This window comes from Lycium ferocissimum, chromosome 7 (genome assembly GCF_029784015.1).
Source record: "Lycium ferocissimum isolate CSIRO_LF1 chromosome 7, AGI_CSIRO_Lferr_CH_V1, whole genome shotgun sequence".
Classification (NCBI taxonomy): Eukaryota; Viridiplantae; Streptophyta; class Magnoliopsida; order Solanales; family Solanaceae; genus Lycium; species Lycium ferocissimum.
The window spans coordinates 30,141,005-30,162,647 of NC_081348.1; the positions used below are offsets into that span (position 1 = coordinate 30,141,005).

A 21,643-nucleotide genomic window follows, 5' to 3' on the forward strand; every position below is an offset into this window, starting at 1 on the left:
CATATCAAAGACTTGTTGTAAAGCAGCAGTTGACTCCTACTCTCCCCTAGCAAATAGTAGATGATCATCAACAAAGCTAAGTGGAACAAATACTCTTAGTTGATTTTCGTAATTGTGAGCGTAATTGTTTCCGTACTTGGAATTTGGAACACTAAGGGACGCAATGATAAGAGGATTGTCTATCCTAATTTGCAAAATGGAGTTCTCATGTCTAATATCTATACTTAAATTCTTTTTAATTTTTTTATTGCATCGGATATTTATATTTAACCAAGCAATTACTATAACAATTACAAACTAAAATGAGAATAAATATCAGCTAATTATGATTAAGTAATAATTGTGTCTATAAAACACACATATTAATTTTACATTCATTAATTCTGAATAAATACCAAGTATGAGTAAGTTTTTACCCATCATCAATGTTTCAGTTTCACATCACAATTGAATACCAGATAGATCCATTTCACCCGTTGCAAACTAATGGTAAGCCATAATGATGCCTATATACAACTAACACACATGTTATCGGGTGATGCCTATATACAACTAACACACATGTTATCGGCCTTTGTTGAGTACTGCTTCAGCTTTACTTAAGAACCTCGTCAAGCATAGAGTTTAGGTTTACGTCTCAACAATTATAATGAATTGGAAAAGACCATTATTAACGATGTGAAGTCATGTCGGAGTATTATTTTTGTTAATCAAAGCAAATCTAGCTCTAAAACCTAACCATTATAATTAAGGGCAATGTATATTGAAAATTTTCTATAAGCAGACACATAAACTATTTTTCATACAATCAGATCTAAAAGAAGTTGTAGCATGTTACAAACGCATGGTGAGAGTGCACGATTATAGGTAATAATATTGAATTTCTCCAATACATATTGTTATTTGTTTAGTTTTACTATTTCATGTGGTTATTGTTCAAGAAATATATTTTTATATTACTACTTATAATAAGGGAGAATCCAAAGATTTTGTAGTCACTTAGTTAGAATCTAACTAATGGTTACTAACCAAAAGGCTTCTCTTCCAAATTCAACTTTTTAGTTGTCCTTTATTGCTTATCTACATAGCTTCTTTTATATGCTTCATTTTTCTCCTACTATATATTGCTTTATTGGCTTAATATTTTTTCAAATTTGTTAGTAAATTTTAAAATGAACACATAAATTACGACTTATTTCAATTGAGCACCCGAACACACGATAATATGTTTCTATCAGACATTTTCTATCTAAATTTTAAAAATACTTTTGCGCGTATTCTCAAATGTCTATTACATATATACAAACAGTTAACTACTTAAAATATGTCACCTCCTTTAATATGCGCATTAGCCTCAATAACTTGTAAATCCTTAGAATCGTTCCAACTATAACTAATGTGTATAATTAAAGAAAATGACATATGTTATGCATGTGTACCTAAATATTACATAATTTTTAGTTTTCCAAGCAACAGTAGTACTCCCTCCGTCCCAATTTAAGTGTATTAGTTTGACTGGGCACAATATTTAAATAAATAATGGAGACTTTTGAATCTTGTGGTCTAAAACATGCCAAAACTTACTAAATATAGAAAGAGACACCTTTTTTGGGACAAATAAAAAAGGAAAGTAAGACACTTAAATTGAGACGGAGGAGTATCAAACAATTGTAACAAAAGGGAGCAATCATATTTAAGGTTTTTGAGTATAGTTTTTTTTTGTTTGTGTGTTGGGGGGGGGGGGGGTGAAAAAATATTAGGCGGTGACTGCTAGCATAGGGACGCATGATTAAATTAAGCATGAAGCATTGAAGCTTTATTTTTGTTTAAAAAATGATTAGAATGTACATTTCATAAAATAATGTGCCACTTATAAACTAACAAAAGGAAGAAATGTCATTTCCTCATCACAGAAGTTTTTGGAAAGCAAAAGGATTTAATTATATTAAGAAAAGTCATTAATTCTCGTCATATTTTCATTGTAGTTTGTATATTTTAAATGAAAATAACATATACTAACATCTCATCGAAAGAATAAATGTAGCATATATAATTGATGTCTCTTGAACCAAATTATTTTTCTTCTTTTTGAAAGAAAGTGTTATAGTTCATAATGGATGTTTTTAATCACACAAATGTTACAACTTAGTTGGATTTCAAGAAATTTCCAAAGTCTAAATCTAAATAAAATTCAATAAATAAATAATGCTAAAAAGGAGTCTAAAATAAGGACAAAAAAATCTTAATTCAATTTTTATATACTTTGGGTGCAATTTTAATTTTTTGGAGAGTGTTTAGTATTTTGGAATTTGCAGAAAAGGTCGAACTAATCTTCAAAGAAAAAAGTAATTGCATTAACACTAGTGTCTAAAATAAACTGCTGTGCCTTCCTATTTTTTCATCTTTCCATGCATGCTGCTACATGTGGAGAAAAATAACAAAAGTGGACCCTTTTGTTTGTGCAGGACTGCAGGGAATAGTTCCTTAAATATATTCCTATGTTACTCGTACTCTTCACTTTCGGTGTCGCACCCGTATCGACACGACATGGGTGTGAGTGTGGGTGTGGGATCCGTACCCGATTTGATCAACTGATTTTGGATACTTTGACCAAAATCGACGTAGAAATTCTGGGCAGACTCAATGATTTCTTTAATCAAAACTAAAGCTAAGGTGAAATTGAAGAAAATTGAATACCTTGTATATAAATTTTTTTATGTCACTCTGTTTCTTTTTATCTCCTTTGGGAATTCTCCTCTTGATCAATATTTTTTTCTCAAGTTTTCCACATAATATTCCATAATTTAGGTTTATAAAACCTCTATTTTTAGATATTTGATTTTTTTTTAGCCTAATCCCTGTACCCGTATCCATAACTGGATCCGTATCCCCAAATCTTAAAATTTAGATCATGAAGGATCCGACATCTATATCGCACCAGACTGACACCTCCACCCGAGTCCGAGTAACTTAGATTCCTAAGTTTGGTCTTTAAGTTTGTCCGTTACATTTGACAGAAGCTATAAAAAAAGAAGCATTTAGCGGGACTCACATTAGAAGGTGCAGTTATGCTATTTTTGGTCTATTTGTAGAGTGTGGTACAACCTTTTGAGTTGCAACTCTGCTATTTTTGCTCTGTTTTTGTGTCTGGTGAAGTTTTCCGTGTTATTATTTTTAGAATTTGATGGGACTTTCCTGATACTTCTAATTAAATTCTTTTATTCTTCCATAGTTTTCCTCAAATATAACGGAGCATATTTGTTAAAGTACTTGACGGACTAATAAGTTCTCACTTTCGACAAATTTTAAGGATAAAAACTGCTCAAGAACGTATTTAAGGGTCTAATTTTTCGTTTACTCAATAAATGTATACGATACAAATCTTCCGTCTCCTTTTTATAAGTACTAAATTTTTTTATTCAAACTTGCTTTGTGGACTCAATACTTCGTTTTCATTTTCAATATATGTTGTCCCTTTCCAGTTTTTTTTTTTTTTTTTTTTTTTCTTTTTCCAAATCATAAAAGATATACGTAAGAAATCCATGTAATGGTGACTAATTTGACACCCGTTTTATTTTTGCGTATTTGGATCCAAATTTAAGAGAGAAACCTCAGAGATAAGGTATATATTACGTTAGTCTATTTTTTTAGTGGAAGTTCTTAAAGCAAATTCCAGATAGATATGTGTTCTCAGCAATCAACTTTACAGGTTAGAGCTTTATATAGCTGACAGTTTATTTTGCTTTCTAACATCATTTCATATTAATTGGAGTCAAGCTCATCATGCCTCTCAAAAGTTAAAAAGATACAACAGGAAAAAATAAAAAAATAATAATTATTTTACATAATAATTAAATAAAGTATCTACTAACTTTGAATCTTAGAAATTTTCTTTATGAAATTCAAACTTTGTGCCTGTCTTGTGTGAGAAATCTTGAGATAAATGTCTTAGCTCTCCAACCAGACCTTGTGGACCACAGTAAAACACACCTGTAAATTACATAGATTAAAAAACAGGAATGTTAAACATGGATCAAAACATTATTAATTAGGATTAATTGTAATTAAAGAGGCTAGATAACTAACCAATTCTTTGATCAGGATGATTAATGGTAACATGCTTGAAAACTTGGCGCCAATTTGGCCTAGCAAAATGAGTCTTAACCCTTGTCCCAGAGACAATGTCTACACCACTTTTAGCTTGCTGGATTGATTGAAGCATTGTGATTAGTGCAGACCGAGCATCGCCTTCTTCATAAACGCTGGTGCAGTAGTTGTGAAGCTCAATTAGTCCTTGTTGATCGTTCTCCGAGACCTCATCCATCACACCCTTAAACCACTCAAACGAGCCTTGCTCGCGTGTTACCCAATAGAAGTAGGCTCGTTTAGTTGCAAAGGGACTTCTTTTACTACCCTTACTGCCACTCTCTATTAGTCCATCTTCAATGTCCTTTTGTTGCTTGATGTTATTGAGCACATCTTTTACTATGCTTATCAAAGGTGTTGCCCCAATGCCAAGGCCTACTAAGAGGACTACGTCGTATTTCTTGTAATCTTGTGCTGGTGCTCCATATGGGCCATCAATCAAGAGCTTTGGCAATCTGTCATACATTGCTATGAATAAAAATGTGTATAGAATTCAGGGGAAAAACATTCAATACTTGGAAATTTTCAACTTTCAACCCCTTACCTAGGCTTATAGTCGGCCTTCGCTATTTCTGCTCTTAATAGGCCGCTTTGGTCACCAGTTGGAGGCTCACAAACCTAGATTATGATCAGAACATTAGTCTTCCAATGAACGTAAGTTTCTTCAAGAAATTGAAGTCTTTGATGTCTTATTACTGATTTATGGTCTTTTTCCATTTTGGTCCGTCTGCCAAAGTTAAGGATGATGCTAGCCAAAATATACAAAACCTACACACTGATTGGGTATATTATATGTATATTTGTGTATATTATATGTTTATTTTAATTAATATACAAAACATATATTTACTGGCTATTATGTTTAAGATCGCTCCGAAAATGTGATCAATGCTTTTATGAATTCAATACCTTAGAGAAAAGAGTTTTGAGCTGAGATGTCCAATCGCCAACCGTTCGAATGTGCATGCTCAGGTAATCATCTACTGGAGCTGAAGAAATGGTAAAAGGATGCCTGCATTACAACATATGATGTTTATAAGTAATTAGTTATATACGGTTTATTTGATCAATGACAGTTTTATTTTTCCTTTTATCCTCCACTCAACTTACCATTGAAATGAAGAAACATCAGAACAGTTCACAAATATGTACTGTCCGCTAGTGTACTTGAAGCCCTGAGGCTTAGACATGTGCACTGCCATTACATTTCCAGGGTATACAGCTACCTGAAAAGCTCTAATTTCAGATAACTATTCTATTCACATGTAATCAAACTAGGAATCTTAATGCTTCAAATAGTCTTAGGTTTTAAATGTACCTTCAAAATCCTCACAGTCTTGTACCCCGACCTAAATGCACGGAGCAGACGTTCACAAGCATATAGTATCATAGGCACCGCAATATACATCCACGTCTGATCAATGTTTCAGAAAAAACAAAAGATTATTAGATCAATTTTATGGCAAGGCAGGGCATGATCAATATTAAATACAGAGTATGATTTACTTAGTTAAGAACTTACAGTTTTCTTGTACCATTTCCTGGAGAGGTAGAGGAAGTATCCGTGGATGATGAAGAGGACATAGACTATAACAAATAAGTGATGGGAGTACCAAAAGGCGTTGAATCCAGTGAGTTTCTTGATTGTTGATGGAAGATTGAGTCGGTTTCTACGAAACCATGGTTGGGCTAGTACATAGGCTATGATCATAAGGACCACCATCACAACACCGGTCCATCCTTCCGTGCCTTTCACAAACCACCAGTAGTTGTTTGGCCTTTCATCTCCGAAAAATGGCTTCATTGGCTCGTATTCCTCATCCGTGGCATGTAAGAGTCGAGGAAAATCACATGTTAAGTGTGAAACTGCATGTAGGCCTACACCAACTGCTATTCCAAATGCAATTACCTAAACAAAATTGCAACAAACAACACGAAAATCAATCACTTGAGTTTAAAGATTTTTAATTTTACACTTCTGTTAAGTGAATTTCGAAAAAAAATTCAGTTTAGCCCATTGGCCAAAATTAATTACGGGCTAGCCAAAATATACAAAACATATAACTGACTAGGTATATGATATATATATTGTATGTATGGGTTTTGTTTATTTATATTTAATATACAAAAGATATACATTTTCTGGATATTATTTTTGAAGAGGTACAAAAATGTAATTATCCCATCTTTTGCCTGGCTACATACCTTGTGGAAATTGATGTTATCATCAAAAGGAATTATTTTCCCTAGCTTGGTCCTACTTCTTAGCCAAGTTATGGTGTTTCTACATACTGGCAAAAGAACTAGAGCCATGTTGAGTTTTGTTGTTTCAGCTCCTCCTTTTGCTACGGAGACACAGTAGCCCATAACATCAAAGACAGCACGACGTTTATATTGAATAAATTTCCATGCAAATAGTCCTGCACAGATTGATAGCCATAAAGCCATCACCCAAATCCTCTTCCAATTGTCCTCAATGAAATAGTCCAGCTTTCTTTTGCATATTTTAAGGGGATTTCGCTCTTTGGTTGGCTTAAGTTTCTGACTGAGCATCCGACTCAGAACTCTGCTGTCTGTTGAAAGATTCATCGAGTGAGTTGGAGCCTGAAGAAGCAATGTCTCCAAGTTGTACAGCTGCATCAGATACAACCATTTATTAGCTTTTGCCCTTGTTTTAAGAGTTTCATATTAAATTTCACTTATCAAGCCTGATATGGTAACTTGGAAAACATATTAATGACTTGTTATAACCGGTTAAATAACATTTATAGTGTAAAAATTCTTTACATTGTCAGTGTATCTAACTTACTCTTTGTTTTTAAATATGTTTTGGAAAGTTTCGTTGTAGAGACGGAACGAACCTCAATGTATCCAAGATTGCCAGGATCTAATTCTTCCATGATGAGAGCTGCATATTCATCTGAATGATCTTGGATTTTTGATAGCTTATTTGCAGAAGCACTCAGACTGATGATCTGTAAAAATTTGAACAAAGCATGCGTTTTGACTTCTTCAGGTTTGTATAATTGGATGGACAATAATCAGTTCCTTTTCTTTAGGACCTTACCTCTGTCACCTCTTCTTGAGTAATTCTCCCATCTGCATCTTTGTCCACCCTGTTTTTTGTAATGCCAGCATTAGTATATCAAAAATATCTTATACCACATAATTAATGTCAGAACTTATACAAGTTTTCGTAACTGCAAGTTGGAACTTGTCCTTTTTTAAAAATAAAAAAAAAAAATTGTCATAAATAATTTTGAAACACATGTTATACTATCCAATGTAATTTAGCCGCATTTGACTGATCCTCTGAAAAAGAATAGAGTTTTACTCAATCGATAATGTTCAAAGTAGCAACGATATGTGGTCCGCAATGGAATGGGGTTACGGTTCATGTCATTTTCAGCATTTGTTATGTTAAAACACACTTTTGAAATTTTACATGTAAAGAGTAATAAAATCTTACATGTCAAAGAAAGTTTGCAGGCGGGCATCGAAGCCAGTATCTGTTATTTGTTCCCAGAATTCGTGAAGCTCAGCCTTGGTTACTGATGAAGACGTGATGCATCTCTTTCGAGCTAGAGCATCAAATAATTCCTCAGCAAACTCTCTTGATTCCTTCGTACCTGATTGCAACGACAAAAGGTCTTCAACATTATTGTTTATTACAAAATTATATCAAATACTTGGGTGATAAATCCAAAAGATTAGGTGAAGAGTTAATCATAGGATTTAGGTGCCATTTCCCTGAGGCAAATGAGCAGAGTCCAGGGGTGCATTCCTTATTCCCACAATTATCTTATAAGTCATTTTCAATTTTCTTTCAGAACATGTAGCACATGAACTAAACCAGTAACATAATAACCAAATTTGAAGAGCCATAATAATGAACAAATACAAACCTATGCATTGTCCAAACAATGATTTTGTTAGCATCCCATTAACAGCAAGTTCATTGAATCGCGCTTCAACCTGAGACCATCCTTCAGTTCCCACATTCTTGTTCATGAACTGAAGTCCACGTAGAGCGCGAGCAGCACCAGATTTGCTCCTATCGATTTTATGAAACTTGTTTGAAGAAGTCATCCTTTTAAGTTCCTTCGAAACTTGCCTCAGATGAAAAGAAAGATGCGAACCAAGCGTTTTATTAGGCCTTTTTTCGAGCCTGCTAGCTAACAATGCTGCTTCATGATCAGCAGCGCTCTTAATGTTTTGAACCGTAACTGAATCATCGCGAACATCAAGAGTGATCTCTACGTACGATTCATCATCGTTGAACCTTGCACTTCTCTTGCCACTTACTAATGGACCGCTGAATCCTACCCTCGAGCTCCTAACACTACCTGAATCACTTGTGTTTTCGATCTCCATTTGATTTTTTTTTCGCGTTTCTTCTGTTTTTTTTTTTTTTTTTTCCAAAATGGAAATGGCCTTAAATTCTCAGATGGTAAATAACAAAATCGACCTATGTAACAAAACTGCAACTGTTCAAGTGATGCTAATTATGCAATGAATGAACCACTAGTAGCATTTAGCATAGCTTAAACAAGCACTCTAAAGGGGGTGTAGTTTTTGTCAAATCAAGAATAAAACATGAAGCACTTGATGATAGTTGAAAAAATTTACTTGCATAAAGCAAACTTCCCAAATTGTTGACAAAAGAAAGAAATTGTTTGAGATGAATCAATTTTGAAGAAATGGAAGTTTGTAAAGGAGGTTTAAGAGTATTTGTTGTGAGAAATTCAAGAAGAATTGTGATGTATATATATACAAGGAGTTAAGAGAGGAAGGCATAAAAAAATAAAAATGAGAAGGGAGAAGTCAAGAGGAAAATCAGGGGGCGGATTTTGCATTGTTTAGAATTAGTGATTCTTGTTAATGGCCATGCAGGTTATTGGGGTGTTGAGCATTCCATATTTCTATTTAACTTCCCTAACATAACGACTCATGTACGTGGTCAAACACTCTTTATATTTATTTGTTTTTCTATTTGAAATGGGATGTAATAAGGTCAAAGTCGAACGTGATAGTACTATTCAAGAATATCATTAAGTAAGTAAACTTTATTCAATCTTGGAAGGTAAAGCTTATCAAAATTCAAAGACGAATATAGGATTTTGAGTTATTAGATGTGTAATACCATCGCCCCTAATAAATTTTTTGTGATAATGTACACAAACCTGATATTAGCAAATAATTAGCAACTTATAGACCAAAGATATATTATTTTGGTATTGCGTAGGTCATTATCTTTATGTGTGTATTACTATGTTGCGCCATTTATTTTGCATCTTGAAATTTTGTTGTCTTATTTTTCTTGCAATCCTGCATCGATCACGTTTCTTTTGAGCCAAGGGTCTATCGGAAATAACCTCTCTACCTCGCAAAGGTAGAAGTAAGGTTTGTGTACATCCTACCCTCGCCAGACCTCACTTGTGGGATTACACAGGGTATGTTGTCGTTATAGTTCAAAGATATGCAAACTCCAAAATTGATAATTCAAAATTGTAAGAAACCAAAATTGATTAGGATTTGATATTTTAATCCATGTCAAGTTAGGATTTATAATCAAATTAGTATAGAAATAGGTTTTCCTGTTTTGAGTTAAAGTAGATTTTTTACTATTATAAATAGAAAACCTATTCCTATACTAATTTGATTATAAATCCTAACTTGACATGGATTAAAATATCAAATCCTAATCAATTTTGGTTTCCTACAATTTTGAATTATTATTTTCAACATTCTCCCGTAATTCAAAATTGCATATCTAATTCTTGATCCCCTTGCCACAATCTTCAAATTACCAAGGCACTTGTTTCCAACCAAGTAATTGTTGAATCACTTTCTCTTCAACCGTCACTCCCCATCTTCCAATTTGTAGAAGCATTTTCTTTTCAACCGTCACAATTGTTAGAGCACTTTCTCTTCAACCTTCACAACTGTTGGAACTCTTTCTCTCCAACATTCCATTGTTAAAGCACTTTCTCTTCAACCTTCAATCGTTGGAGCACTTTCTCTCCTATATTCCAATTTGTTGAAGCACTTTCTCTTCAACCTTCATAATCATTGGAGCACTTTCTCTGCAACATTCCAATTAGTTGATGCACTTTCTCACCAACCTGCAATTATTGAAGCATTTTCTCTTCAACCTTCAACCGTTGGAGTACTTTCTCTCCAACATTCCAATTTTGTTGATGCATTTTTTCATCAACCTTCAATTGTTGGAGCACTTTTTCTTCAACCTTTACAATTGTTGGAGCACTTTCTCTCCAACATTCCAATTTTGTTGATGCACTTTTTCATCAACCTTCAATTGTTGAAGCACTTTTTCTTCAACCTTCACAATCGTTGGAGCACTCTCTCCAACATTCCAATTTTGTTGATGCACTTTCTCACCGACCTTCAACTGTTGAAGCACTTTCTCTTCAACCTTCACAATCGTTGGAGCACTTTCTCTCTAACATTCCAACTTGTTGATGCACTTTCTCATCAAAACCCAATTTTTTTTTTTTAACCTACTTCTTGACTTCTAGAGAAGATAGTTCGTTCCTCTTGTGCATATTTTCTTGCACCTCTTTAAACTTGCAATAGTTTATTAGGCCTTCTCAGCACGATTGTTTTTCATGCATATCATTAGCCCAATATTTGCCAACATCATCATCATTGCCCAGAGGGCGGCATATATGAGTCATAGCCGTCTCTAAGGCAGCGAAAGCTCTTTAATTTTCTACCAGGATCGTAAAAGCTCTGATACCAATTTGACGGAAAGTATTCTATAGATAAATTTTATGAATCTCTGAATGCTCTCTACAATCTCTACAATATAAAATAAATAGCAGCAGTCCTATTTATAATAACATAAAACCTACTTTAACTTAAAATAGGAAAACATATTCCTATACTAATTTGATTATAAATCCTAACTAGACATGGATTAAAATATCAAATTCTAATCAATTTTGATTTCCTACAATTTTGAATTATTATTTTCAACATAATTGTAGAAGGCATCCTATTGTGGGATTGAGAATGACATATCGATCACAGTCACCACTCTAATCAGGTTTTTGTTTTCTCTTTATTATTCTTTTCCTTTTGACCTATCTTTTTGATGTTTTCCAAGTTCGATTAAACTGTTAGAAAATATCCAGTTTAGCTAGCTTATTTTCAAATAATCAACATACTTTTTTGCTCTCGCTCATTTCTTCCATTTGGATGGTAGAAAATGATTGACAAATGAATTTCTTCAGTTGCGATATACATGAAGATGTCATTAAAACTGGTGCAAAATGATCATCTAACTCCTATGGCTACTTTACATATATTGAGTGCATGCCTCTATTCTAAGGGTCATGCAAATTAAATGTTTAGTATGGGTAGTAGTTGAATGACGCCTTTGATATAGATGATGCGTATGGGCAGAGCTACGTATGCTATTGAGATTGATGCGTATAATTAAATGAGGTGAGTTATTTTATACGATTAACTTAACTATGTAATAGACGAATGAAATCACACACAATCGAAAAATGTCTAATTGGAACACTTTATTAGGAATTGAGGTGTTCACTCGAAACAGGGCTCAGTTCGAATGTCTAAATGGAATATCCTAGCAAATTTAAGGGGCTAGCTAAGTATTAAGCCTATTTTTAATCCAAAAGGTTGAATTATGGAATGTAAGGACGCCATGGCACTGTAAACACTCATGGCATTTTGTGGGTAGTTCACCTAATAAAGAATCTTAACTGATGGCGCAATGAGATTAGAAAGATGTAAAACTGCTTATTTCATTAAATTGATTTGCAGCTCATATGGCTGATTTTTTAGTTGACTCTTTCAAAACGCAGCCCACAGTGTAACCTCCCACTTCTGTTCCATTTTTCACCTACTACTAATAACCAATTGTATGCCAATTGCCAAAAACAAATAAATAAGCAAATAGCTTCTGTTATGAATGTGAAATGTTGATTGTTAAGGCTCAAATCTTTCATAATCCTGGGTTTACAGCTAATAACCAATTGTACGCCAATTGCCAAAAACAAATAAATAAGCAAATAGCTTCTGTTATGAATGTGAAATATTGATTGTTAAGGCTCAAATCTCTCATAATCCTAGGTTTACAGCTAAATTATTCTATTATTAATCCAATTGAAGTCTTATCACATTTGCTTAAAAAATTTGACAATATTACTTGGGCACATGATAAGCGAGTCAATCTTGTTGGTGTAGTTTTGACCAGCTAATTCCCTAGAATGATAAGTACAACCCACTTTGGTTCTATATCTCTATCAATGTCCTTGACGACAACGAAAATTTTAGGATAAGGTAGAATGGCAATATTGTTTTTGTAATTATTTTAAATCTAGGGGTTAGATAAAGCCTTTTGAAATACCTTCCCCCACGGGCCACTCGTGGGATTAATTTTCATTTTTACTTTTTCACTTAGCTTTATCATATCAAGAAAAAGATAAACTTTATTTTCTTAATTTATCATTAAAAAGAGTTACTCGTTTTCAAATTATTTTCCAAGTCTATTGAAATTATACACTAATTAACATGAGTATTACAATAATTTGTATATACATTAGTTATTAATTCTTAAAGATTGTACAAAATTAAGAGTAAACAAGTAACAGTGAACAAAAGGAGTATAAACAAGCTCCTCACGCGTGTAGTTTAAACTTTAAAGTGATATCAGCACAATTTGATCACAAGACAAATAGTTACTCTCTTCTTTCTCGTCATTTTTTTTGTCTTTTCTTTTCCCCACTGCTTGCAGCTCCAAAACCAATCGTTATAAACAACCAATTTCTTAAAAGTTAAAGGTCTAAGGCTGGCTGTTTTACAGAAAAAAAAATGAAGATAGATGGCCTAGCCATTTTTTGGACCAGTTTCCAATTTTAGCCACAGTTTAAAATGTAAGTTTAAAGAAACCACTTCTTAATAGTAAAATAAAATTTGGGCATTTTTGCTAGGGTTATTATGGATTTTAATTACTTCCATTCAAACTTCATGAATTTTATTTTGAAGTTCTCATGGAGTTTTGAATTATCAAAAATGAATCAATAAGCAGTAGGCATCGGCGGTCAATGGCTTAAATTTCAAACTGCACTGCGTTAACTGAGACATCATTAACAATTAATGAGTACTAATATCCAAATAATGGATCGTTAAGATTCAATTGGAACTAAAACGAGAGGTCGAATAAGAATATCTATTACGTGTTCATGATGTGACAAGCTAGTAGAGTAGTAATAAAAAGAAGAAATATAAAAAAGACAGAGGGCGACAATTATGGAATTGTTGTTAAAGTAAATAATTGGGAGTTGGTGAGACCATTATTATTATGTGAGAAGGGTGAGCAGCCATTGAGTTTAGAGCCTCTTGTTTTAAGGCAAAACCACTAAACAGTCAAACTCTCAATGCAATGGCAAACCAATTCATGATGGCACGATTTCAAAACCCCTTTTTCTTTGTCTTGATTTGCTGCTTAGACCAGCAACTATCAATATGACGGGAGAAATAAATTTTTCGTTCTTTACAAAAATAAATAAATTAGTTTTATGATTTTTTTATAAAAAGTATTTATTTTTTACATATAAGAGATTTGAAAAAGAACACATAAGAGATTTGAAAAAATATTTTCTTTTATTGAAATTGTAAGAAGCTAAGAGATCTTATTTCCTCCAATATGACTACACGGAGAAAATTAAATGTTGAAATTGAACTATGAAATATTGCGATCGGATCAATTGTATCAATATTGCAAACCTTTTAACCCCCAAAAGATTAAAGGTGAAAGTTGAAAATTTAACCCACATTTGTTGATTACTCTAACCTAGGGCTTATCGGACGGATCGAGCAGATAATTACGCTTGACGGTTATCAGCTTTTAAATGTACTAATCCGCTAGCCAACCGATAAGATATCGGTTGGATCGGTATCTGATTAGTAATTATCAAACAATTATCGGGTGATGTATCGGTTAATCAACAAACTAACGTATTATGCGGCTCTACCTGGAGCTCTTCGCATATTAAGAATTAAAAATTTATTAAACTTTTTACTTCCTTAAATCCCATTGAACTTAAGCATCGAGTTAAACAACTGCCAGCAAAACGAATGTACTTGTCAACCTAGCTATAGAGTATGCGTTAGAATACTGTAACTGTGGGTGCTAATTTAACCAACCTTCATATTCAAAAATGAATCTCCTAATGACGTTGAGAAATTGGCGATTGGTGGTCCACTATAGAGCTAGGCCAGTAGAAGAAAGAAAGTAAAGAAGTCCAAGTGAAAAGTGGGAATTACTAGAAAGTCCAAATGTAATATATATACGCTAGGGTATATTTGTAAAAGTAATAAATCTTAACGGGTTAATTTCAAAAATAAGGAAAATGATAAACCACACCACCGTAAAGCCAATAACTATAAAGTTGAAATCGTTAATTGATAACCCGATACCAATAAACCTATTTTACGGTTGGGTTATAAATTTTTGTTGATCTACTCTAATCTCTCTCTTTTTTTTTTTCAATTGGTTATTCCTATCAAAATTGATCTATTATGTGTCTTTACGTACATTGTAAGTACTATTATATTTAAGCATAGTCAGATAATGAGTACACTTTTCCATTTTAATTGCATCAGTTAAACTATTAGTAAATGTAATTTGGTGTTAATAACAAGTCAGAATAATTTGTTTATAATATATCTAAAGCATATAGTGATGTTGTGAACTTGTGAAATAAGACTAGAAAGAAAGTAGGGGGTGACAAAATTAGCTTGTGAAATATATTCGCGAAACCGTCTGAATTTGAACGAGTTGATGACCCATCCATTTGTTAATTCAAGCTTAAGTAGTCCAATTCAAAATGAAAGCTAGATCAATCATGCTACACTCGACAAGATAGCTAAAATTATAAACGTATTAATTCATAGTTTTAATTCAGAGATAACAAATAGTGCAATAAATTACAATACATCACTCGTGACCCCCAGAGTACATGAAGGCCTGGCATGAGATAGTACATAATCATCATGACTCCACCAATGATACACTTAAAAAGAATAGAGAAATAGAGCTTAACAACTCTCTGTCTTAGGATTCTCTCAATGGATGTTCACACATTAACATCCTTAAATTACTCACACATAATGCATATTAAGTTCTCATGAAACCCCTCTTAATAATTTAATTATTATTTAAATATCTCTGTCCTTAGTGCACTCTGGGGGAAGAACAGGGTACCTCTGCCTATCAGTGCAATAATTATAGATAGTGTATTTTTGACGGACCTAACGAAGTCTCCGGTATTGGAAAGCATCTAAATCTTGGAAAGCCTTTTGATCCCACCATCTCATCCCTTTGGTATTACAAACTTGGACTTCGTGTGGCGTGGCAGCTTCACAGCCGTCCACGTGGAATGATGTGTATGAGGCTGTGAATGGGGCTTTGGACCAGTCAGTTTTCTCAAGCCCACCTCTTGTGGCCCAATCATCAGCATCCCAAAGGCTTGAGTATATCTTCATGGGCTGATTGAATGGGAATTTCACACCAAGGTCTTTTGAGTTCTTGAATGCTCTAATTGGAACATCATCCACAAAGATCCTGCAATGTCAAGAGCAAAGGAAATTAGCCCTGTGGATTTGGTGGAGGCCCAAGAAAAAGTATGAAGGCCCAATATAATAGATGTTTATGTAAAGTCTAATGATTATGAATAAACAAGCATGAAATCGAAGAAAAAAGGTCATTGCTTTTGAGCATCTTTTCTTATTACGGTACGATTCTTTAAATTTGGCAATACCGAAAATAACCATTCGTCAACCATTCTTGTCATAACCTAATTATATTTAATTAATCTTAATATTAAAAGCCATTTGGGTTTTGGAAAATAATATTTCAAATGTTAAAAAGTAGTAACTTTTAATTATGAAGAACATATGTCTTAACTAATATTATCAAATGTCTTATTTAATTTTTGAAATGAAAAAAAAAATCTTTGAAAAAGAAATATCATATAACCTATAAACTCTTTTTATTTTCAATTGTTAATTGAAAACCAGAAATGTTAATTCAAAGTTCTTTTTTCATTTCATGCAAAATAAATAAATTATCATCTTCTGTCTATAATGTTCTTCATAATTAAAAGGACAAACCTATTTGAGTAAAATTAGTCTATTTAATATTAATCGCCAGCTGCTTAAAGTATGTGAGGACAGACCAAAAATTTGGAACCAACTTTATAACATAGCTTTTTTTTTTTTCGTAAAATCTCCAAGAAAAGGTCATTGCTTTTGAGCATCTTTTCAACCAGTGTGCTAAAATTTAAAAGCTAAGTGGTGAATAGTCACTTGTCTTTTGGAAGAAAAAGATACACCCTCTACAAGGAGACAGAAGACAAAAATTTCTGTCGCAAGGACACCAATCCGCCAGCTGCTTAAAGTACGTGGGACCAGATAATTTTTATCAAAAACTTATATATTTAAGGGTATATTTATCAAAAACATAAATCTTGATTAACACAAAAGACCAACATATATACTCTAGAGGGATTGCTCACATGGGAGAGGGCCTTACTATAATCTTGAAATTCTTAAACCATCGTGAACGAACAAGTTTTCATGCTTCTTTTTTCTTTTTATTTAAATAAATAACTCCTAGGCAAATGTGCATACTTTTTGTTAAACAACAATTGTTACCACACTACTTGTAAACATTGAGTTGTAGGACCACGCAAGAATAAAACCAAGTGCACCCGCTCCCAGAGATATGGGACCACAGAAGAAAACTTTACAGACGATAATTACTAACAAGATTATTGTTTTCTACTTTAAGAAATTAAAAAATAAGCAAGTATTTTATTTTAGGAAATTAAGGGGAATACTTACACAATCTGGAAGGTATTCCAAAGAACGGAATAAGAATGGTAACCCTTGGTTGGGTCAAACCAAAGATATACTCTCTGCTCTCTGTTTCCCTTTCCTCCCGTGAACACATTTGTCTGCAATATGTATGGCTGCCCAGTCCTGTTCCCCAAGAATTCAAAATCTATTTCATCGTGCTCTGCATTATTCGAGGACAACTGAAATGTTCACAAAAATGAAAAAAAAAATCAGTACAAAAACCATTACCATATGTGAGTTAGTGTTGGCTGTCCCAAGTTTGGATAAAGGAAAAGAGTTATGGTACATAGCCTTAGAATACAACATACATTGATGTAAAAACAGAGAAAATTGCAGATCTAGGGTGTAATCGGTATGAAGGAAAGTATTTTTTCAAGAAAAATAAGTGAGTTTTTTACTTATTTTCTTATATTCGATACGTAATAAAAAAAATGTATTATCCTAAAACCACTCATGTACAATCTAGACAAATATCATGAGAGATGGTGTGGAGATAGGGCTATACGGGTGGGGTTGAAGATGAGGTGCCTAGAACAGGGGCGGAGCCAAGTAGAGTTTAGGGGGTCGGCAAAAAATAATTACACTAATTATACGTAGTTAAAATTATTTTTTATGTATATGTCGAACCTCCTTTGGCTTCTTCATGTGTTTGATTTTTCGTATTTTAAACCTCAAAATCCTGACTCCGCCAAACTAGTTCCGCTAAGAAACTCATTTTCCTTATTTTTGGAGAATTTATTTTGTTGAAAAACATTTTCTAACACACCCCTGAGCAATGTCCGTTTTCTAGTATGGTGAAAAAGCTGAACTATTGATATACTTACGTAAAATGCAGTAACAACTCCAGCTGAGTCTCCTCCAACAAGCTTCATTTTCATGCTGAAGTGCCCAAACAGATATGATTTCTTTGACTGAAATCCAGCTCCTTCAAATGCAAAAATAAAAGTCAGAATATAGGGAGAGTAAAAAAGAAACACTTAAAAGTTAAAAGCTCATAGAAATGCACTTAGAAAACAATAACAGCCAGCTATATTAGTAGTACATTAATACCTGAAGATCTGTCAAGAACAAGATCAGCAGTAGAACCACCATTGAGGTACTTGATATGGTGACTAGCCCAACTCGGCTCATAGTTTTTCCAAAAGGGTACATCCACTGGTCTTCTAGGATACCCGCAAAATCCGAGTAGGGACAAATTAATCAAAACAATACTAAATAAAAGTCCATTTACAGTACCCATGATGATAGTGTTCTAAATCCAAGCCAAACAGAGAACACTGTTTTGTTTCTCTTGTCTTTGTGTTACAGAATGAATATGGCCCAATGGGGATGAGAAAAATGTAAGTGAAATGGCTGGTTATTTATAGCTGTAAAGGGGACTGGGTCGGACTTGTGGTTGAAACAATGTGAGATTTTTGCGATTTTTGGTGGTTGAATTTGGCCTTTCAAATAATTGTCCAAACAGGGGTTAGTGTCTTTTGGGTAATGCACATTGGGAGAGTAATTAACGGAGACATGCACATGCTCAAATCACCCTCAGACAGAGGAAGAAATTTTTATGACCCCATTTATTCCACTCTACCTAATAGCGCGTGATTTTGCACCCTTTATTATCCTTAAAAATGAATTTTAAAAGCTAGTTGAGAAAGAATTGCTCAAATCATATTAAAGAGATCGCTCATCCCTCAAAGTGCAATGTGAGACTCGAAGACCCTTGCTCAAATCATATTAAAGAGATCTATGGGGACCAAGATTGGAAATGAAAATTGGGATGGGTTCGATATCATGTAAAGAAATGAATCTTGGATTTAACTCAACCCGAAAAATTAGCTACAGAGAGGAGGGTTGCGCAAAGCATATTAAAGAGACCGCCCATCTCTTATAGTGTCGATGTGGGACTCTTGATACTATCGCCATCCCATTGTAATTATCCTTTTAGCTAAAAATAAAATTGTCCAAAATAATTACTCCTATCACTTTAGAAATTCAAGATGAAAATTGACAATCTTTTTCAACTATACACTTAACATTAAGAAATTATGCACAATATTTTAGAGGAAAAAATGAATCTCGCTTTATTAAATAGGGATAACTTATTAAACTACGTTGTTTTTTATTATGGGCATAACAAAATTAAAGCGACGATTAAAACGGGATGGAGTGAGTACTTTTCTACGACTTTCTAATATAAAGTTTATAATCTTAAACATGTCATAATATTTGTGACTATTATTTTTCTCCCCTAAAAGTCAAATGAGAAACTTAAATTACATACTTTCAGATTTAGAAATGATCATTCTGAGGTTAAACAACCTAAATGGAGTTAGTACTTCGTTAAGTTTTAAACGAAGCGACAATTCATGGAGTTAATAAATTGCTTGAATTTAAAAATAAAAAAATAATTCATGGGATTTAAACTTTTATAAGTTCAAAATTAAGAATAAATGAGGTTTACATATTTACAGGTTCTTCCGTGTTTTAAGTATAAATACTTTTATTCGAATTTATTTTCTGCATTAGAGTGTGATTATTTCCTTATTATTTTTCAAATGAGGGCTAACAACTAACAACAAACCCAAAACTTACTATTCGACATAATTTTCACCTACTTAGTCTATCTTAACTTAACTCATCTCAACCCAATTAACTTTTGAATAAATTAAAATAATGATATGTTATTAATTTATTTTATTTTAATCTCAAATTTAATTCAAATAGTTCATTTGTTACCTCTATAGACTATAGTACAGTAACAAGAGCCAACAGACGAGATGAGAGGGGGAGGGTGACAATCAAAGGATGTGGTGGAACGGATGAAGTTGTTTCTCCCTTAACTAGAGGTCTCGAATTCGAATTTTGGATATCAAAAAATTATTGGTAGGAAACATTTCTTCAAAATGTACTTTATTCGGCGGGAATTCGAAACAGTCAGGTTTTAATGGAGACACCGCATATCGAAAAAAAAAAAAAAAAAAAGGAAGGTGGAGGGTGGAAGCGACGAAGTAGGGGAGAAGAGTCGTTAAAGGAAAAGATCAGGCTAAACAGTGTTTTGTAGTGTAGTTAGGACACGTATACCAAATAAGTGCACGTGTATGGGTCGGGTTTCTGCGTAAATTTTGACGGCTAAACCGACGCGCCTTCCTAATGGGCCCCCAAAATGGGCTGGCTCTTCTACACAACGCACCCAATTGGGCAATTTGGGCAAGAGGGAGACACAGTCACAGACCCCACTATTTTGGTTCCAGTTCTTGCCACGTTAATAGATTTCCTTATTTTTGTAACAATTAATATGCTATACCAGAATGTAATAATGGAACTATCAATTTTTATCCAGAAAATAAATAATGCAGACAGCACTTGAATAACTAAGTAATGAAGTCTCCATCTGTTAAAAGGGACATTGCACAATCTGGAGTACGATATGTATCACTGGCCCACTCTTCAAATTAATTATGGTAGTATGATAAGATATTATTTTAATTATGTAAGGATAATAATAAGGAATTAAGGATCATCACACGCACAAATTATATAATCTTTATCAAATTTTTACACTTACGTACGTGAAACAAAAATCATAGTTATACACTAGTTTTACTAAGTACTGTCTTATTTTCTTCTCAAATTAATTAAATGTGTATGCTTCATCGTGTAATAATAATCCACAATACCTTTGTCGTCTTACAAACGCGAGACTTCAATGCTCAAATTGCAGCGGACGTTATTAGAGTACAGCTAATTTTGGTGGCTTAGTGTGTGTCAGCACATCATATAGTATGTCTTTTCTTTTGGTCCGAAGCACATATAAAGTTTATTGTAAACGGTGTTATTTTATTATTATAGCAACAAAACTTATACTTGCATGAGTTTTGGTCCTATGTGGCTATAAAGTTTCTAAGGATTTATTTTTTTGTCTCAAATTATTGGTAATTCGTATTTTCCCGACAATGCCAGCTTAGAAAAATATGACGGAGGGAGTATATATGTACTTCATCCGTCCCAAAATAAGTGTTGATTTAGCTCATTTTACCGCACATTAGAAAAATAATAAATATAAAGTATGGTTTACTAAGTTATCCCTATTTATTAGGTATTTTTTGAGAAAATTAAGCGCTATTAAGAAGAAGTAGTAGTTATTTAATATAAAGATATATATAGTTGGAAACAATTACTATTTTTTGTTTAGTTACTAAAGTGACACTTATTTTGATTTTTTTTTTTTTTTTTTTTTTTTACTAAAGGAACACTTATGAGACGAAGGAAGTAATATTAAATGACTTAACCCCATTTCTGAACACAGGAAATCAATTAATGGTTTCGAGCTTCCAACACGACTTGAACTAGAACGCGGGGCAAGTTTGAACTTTAATTAATTGAGCTAAATTTAAACAAGTCAGTATAAGTAATATTCACATTTTATCAGTTAAATGAGCCAAATTATATTCTCTTCGCACTAATAACTTAAAATTTTATTCTATATAATTTAAGATAAAATATCTCAAAAATACGTCATCCATCTGACTTTACGTACGTGCTTGGACTTGATTTGATGGTATAGTTGACCAACTTTAGAGTCATGTTTAAT

General features: G+C 33.2%; 2 protein-coding genes across 2 annotated transcripts; both read right to left on the reverse strand.

Annotated features, from left to right (window-relative positions):
* Window positions 1–3,715: 3,715 nt before the first annotated feature.
* LOC132064276 (respiratory burst oxidase homolog protein B) lies at window positions 3,716–9,022 on the reverse strand. Its single transcript, XM_059457196.1, has 12 exons — window positions 8,052–9,022; window positions 7,616–7,775; window positions 7,214–7,262; window positions 7,008–7,121; window positions 6,352–6,780; window positions 5,669–6,055; window positions 5,465–5,560; window positions 5,257–5,372; window positions 5,056–5,158; window positions 4,691–4,764; window positions 4,087–4,601; window positions 3,716–3,990 (listed from the first exon to the last, which is right to left on the reverse strand). The coding sequence occupies exons 1-12, from the start codon at window positions 8,518–8,520 to the stop codon at window positions 3,881–3,883; spliced, it is 2,622 nt and encodes an 873-aa protein (XP_059313179.1). The 5' UTR covers window positions 8,521–9,022; the 3' UTR covers window positions 3,716–3,880.
* Window positions 9,023–15,059: 6,037 nt separating this feature from the next.
* Window positions 15,060–18,462, reverse strand: LOC132064277 (probable xyloglucan endotransglucosylase/hydrolase protein). The gene is made up of 4 exons (XM_059457197.1): window positions 18,109–18,462; window positions 17,883–17,983; window positions 17,044–17,237; window positions 15,060–15,763 (listed from the first exon to the last, which is right to left on the reverse strand). The coding sequence occupies exons 1-4, from the start codon at window positions 18,296–18,298 to the stop codon at window positions 15,451–15,453; spliced, it is 798 nt and encodes a 265-aa protein (XP_059313180.1). The 5' UTR covers window positions 18,299–18,462; the 3' UTR covers window positions 15,060–15,450.
* Window positions 18,463–21,643: the final 3,181 nt, after the last annotated feature.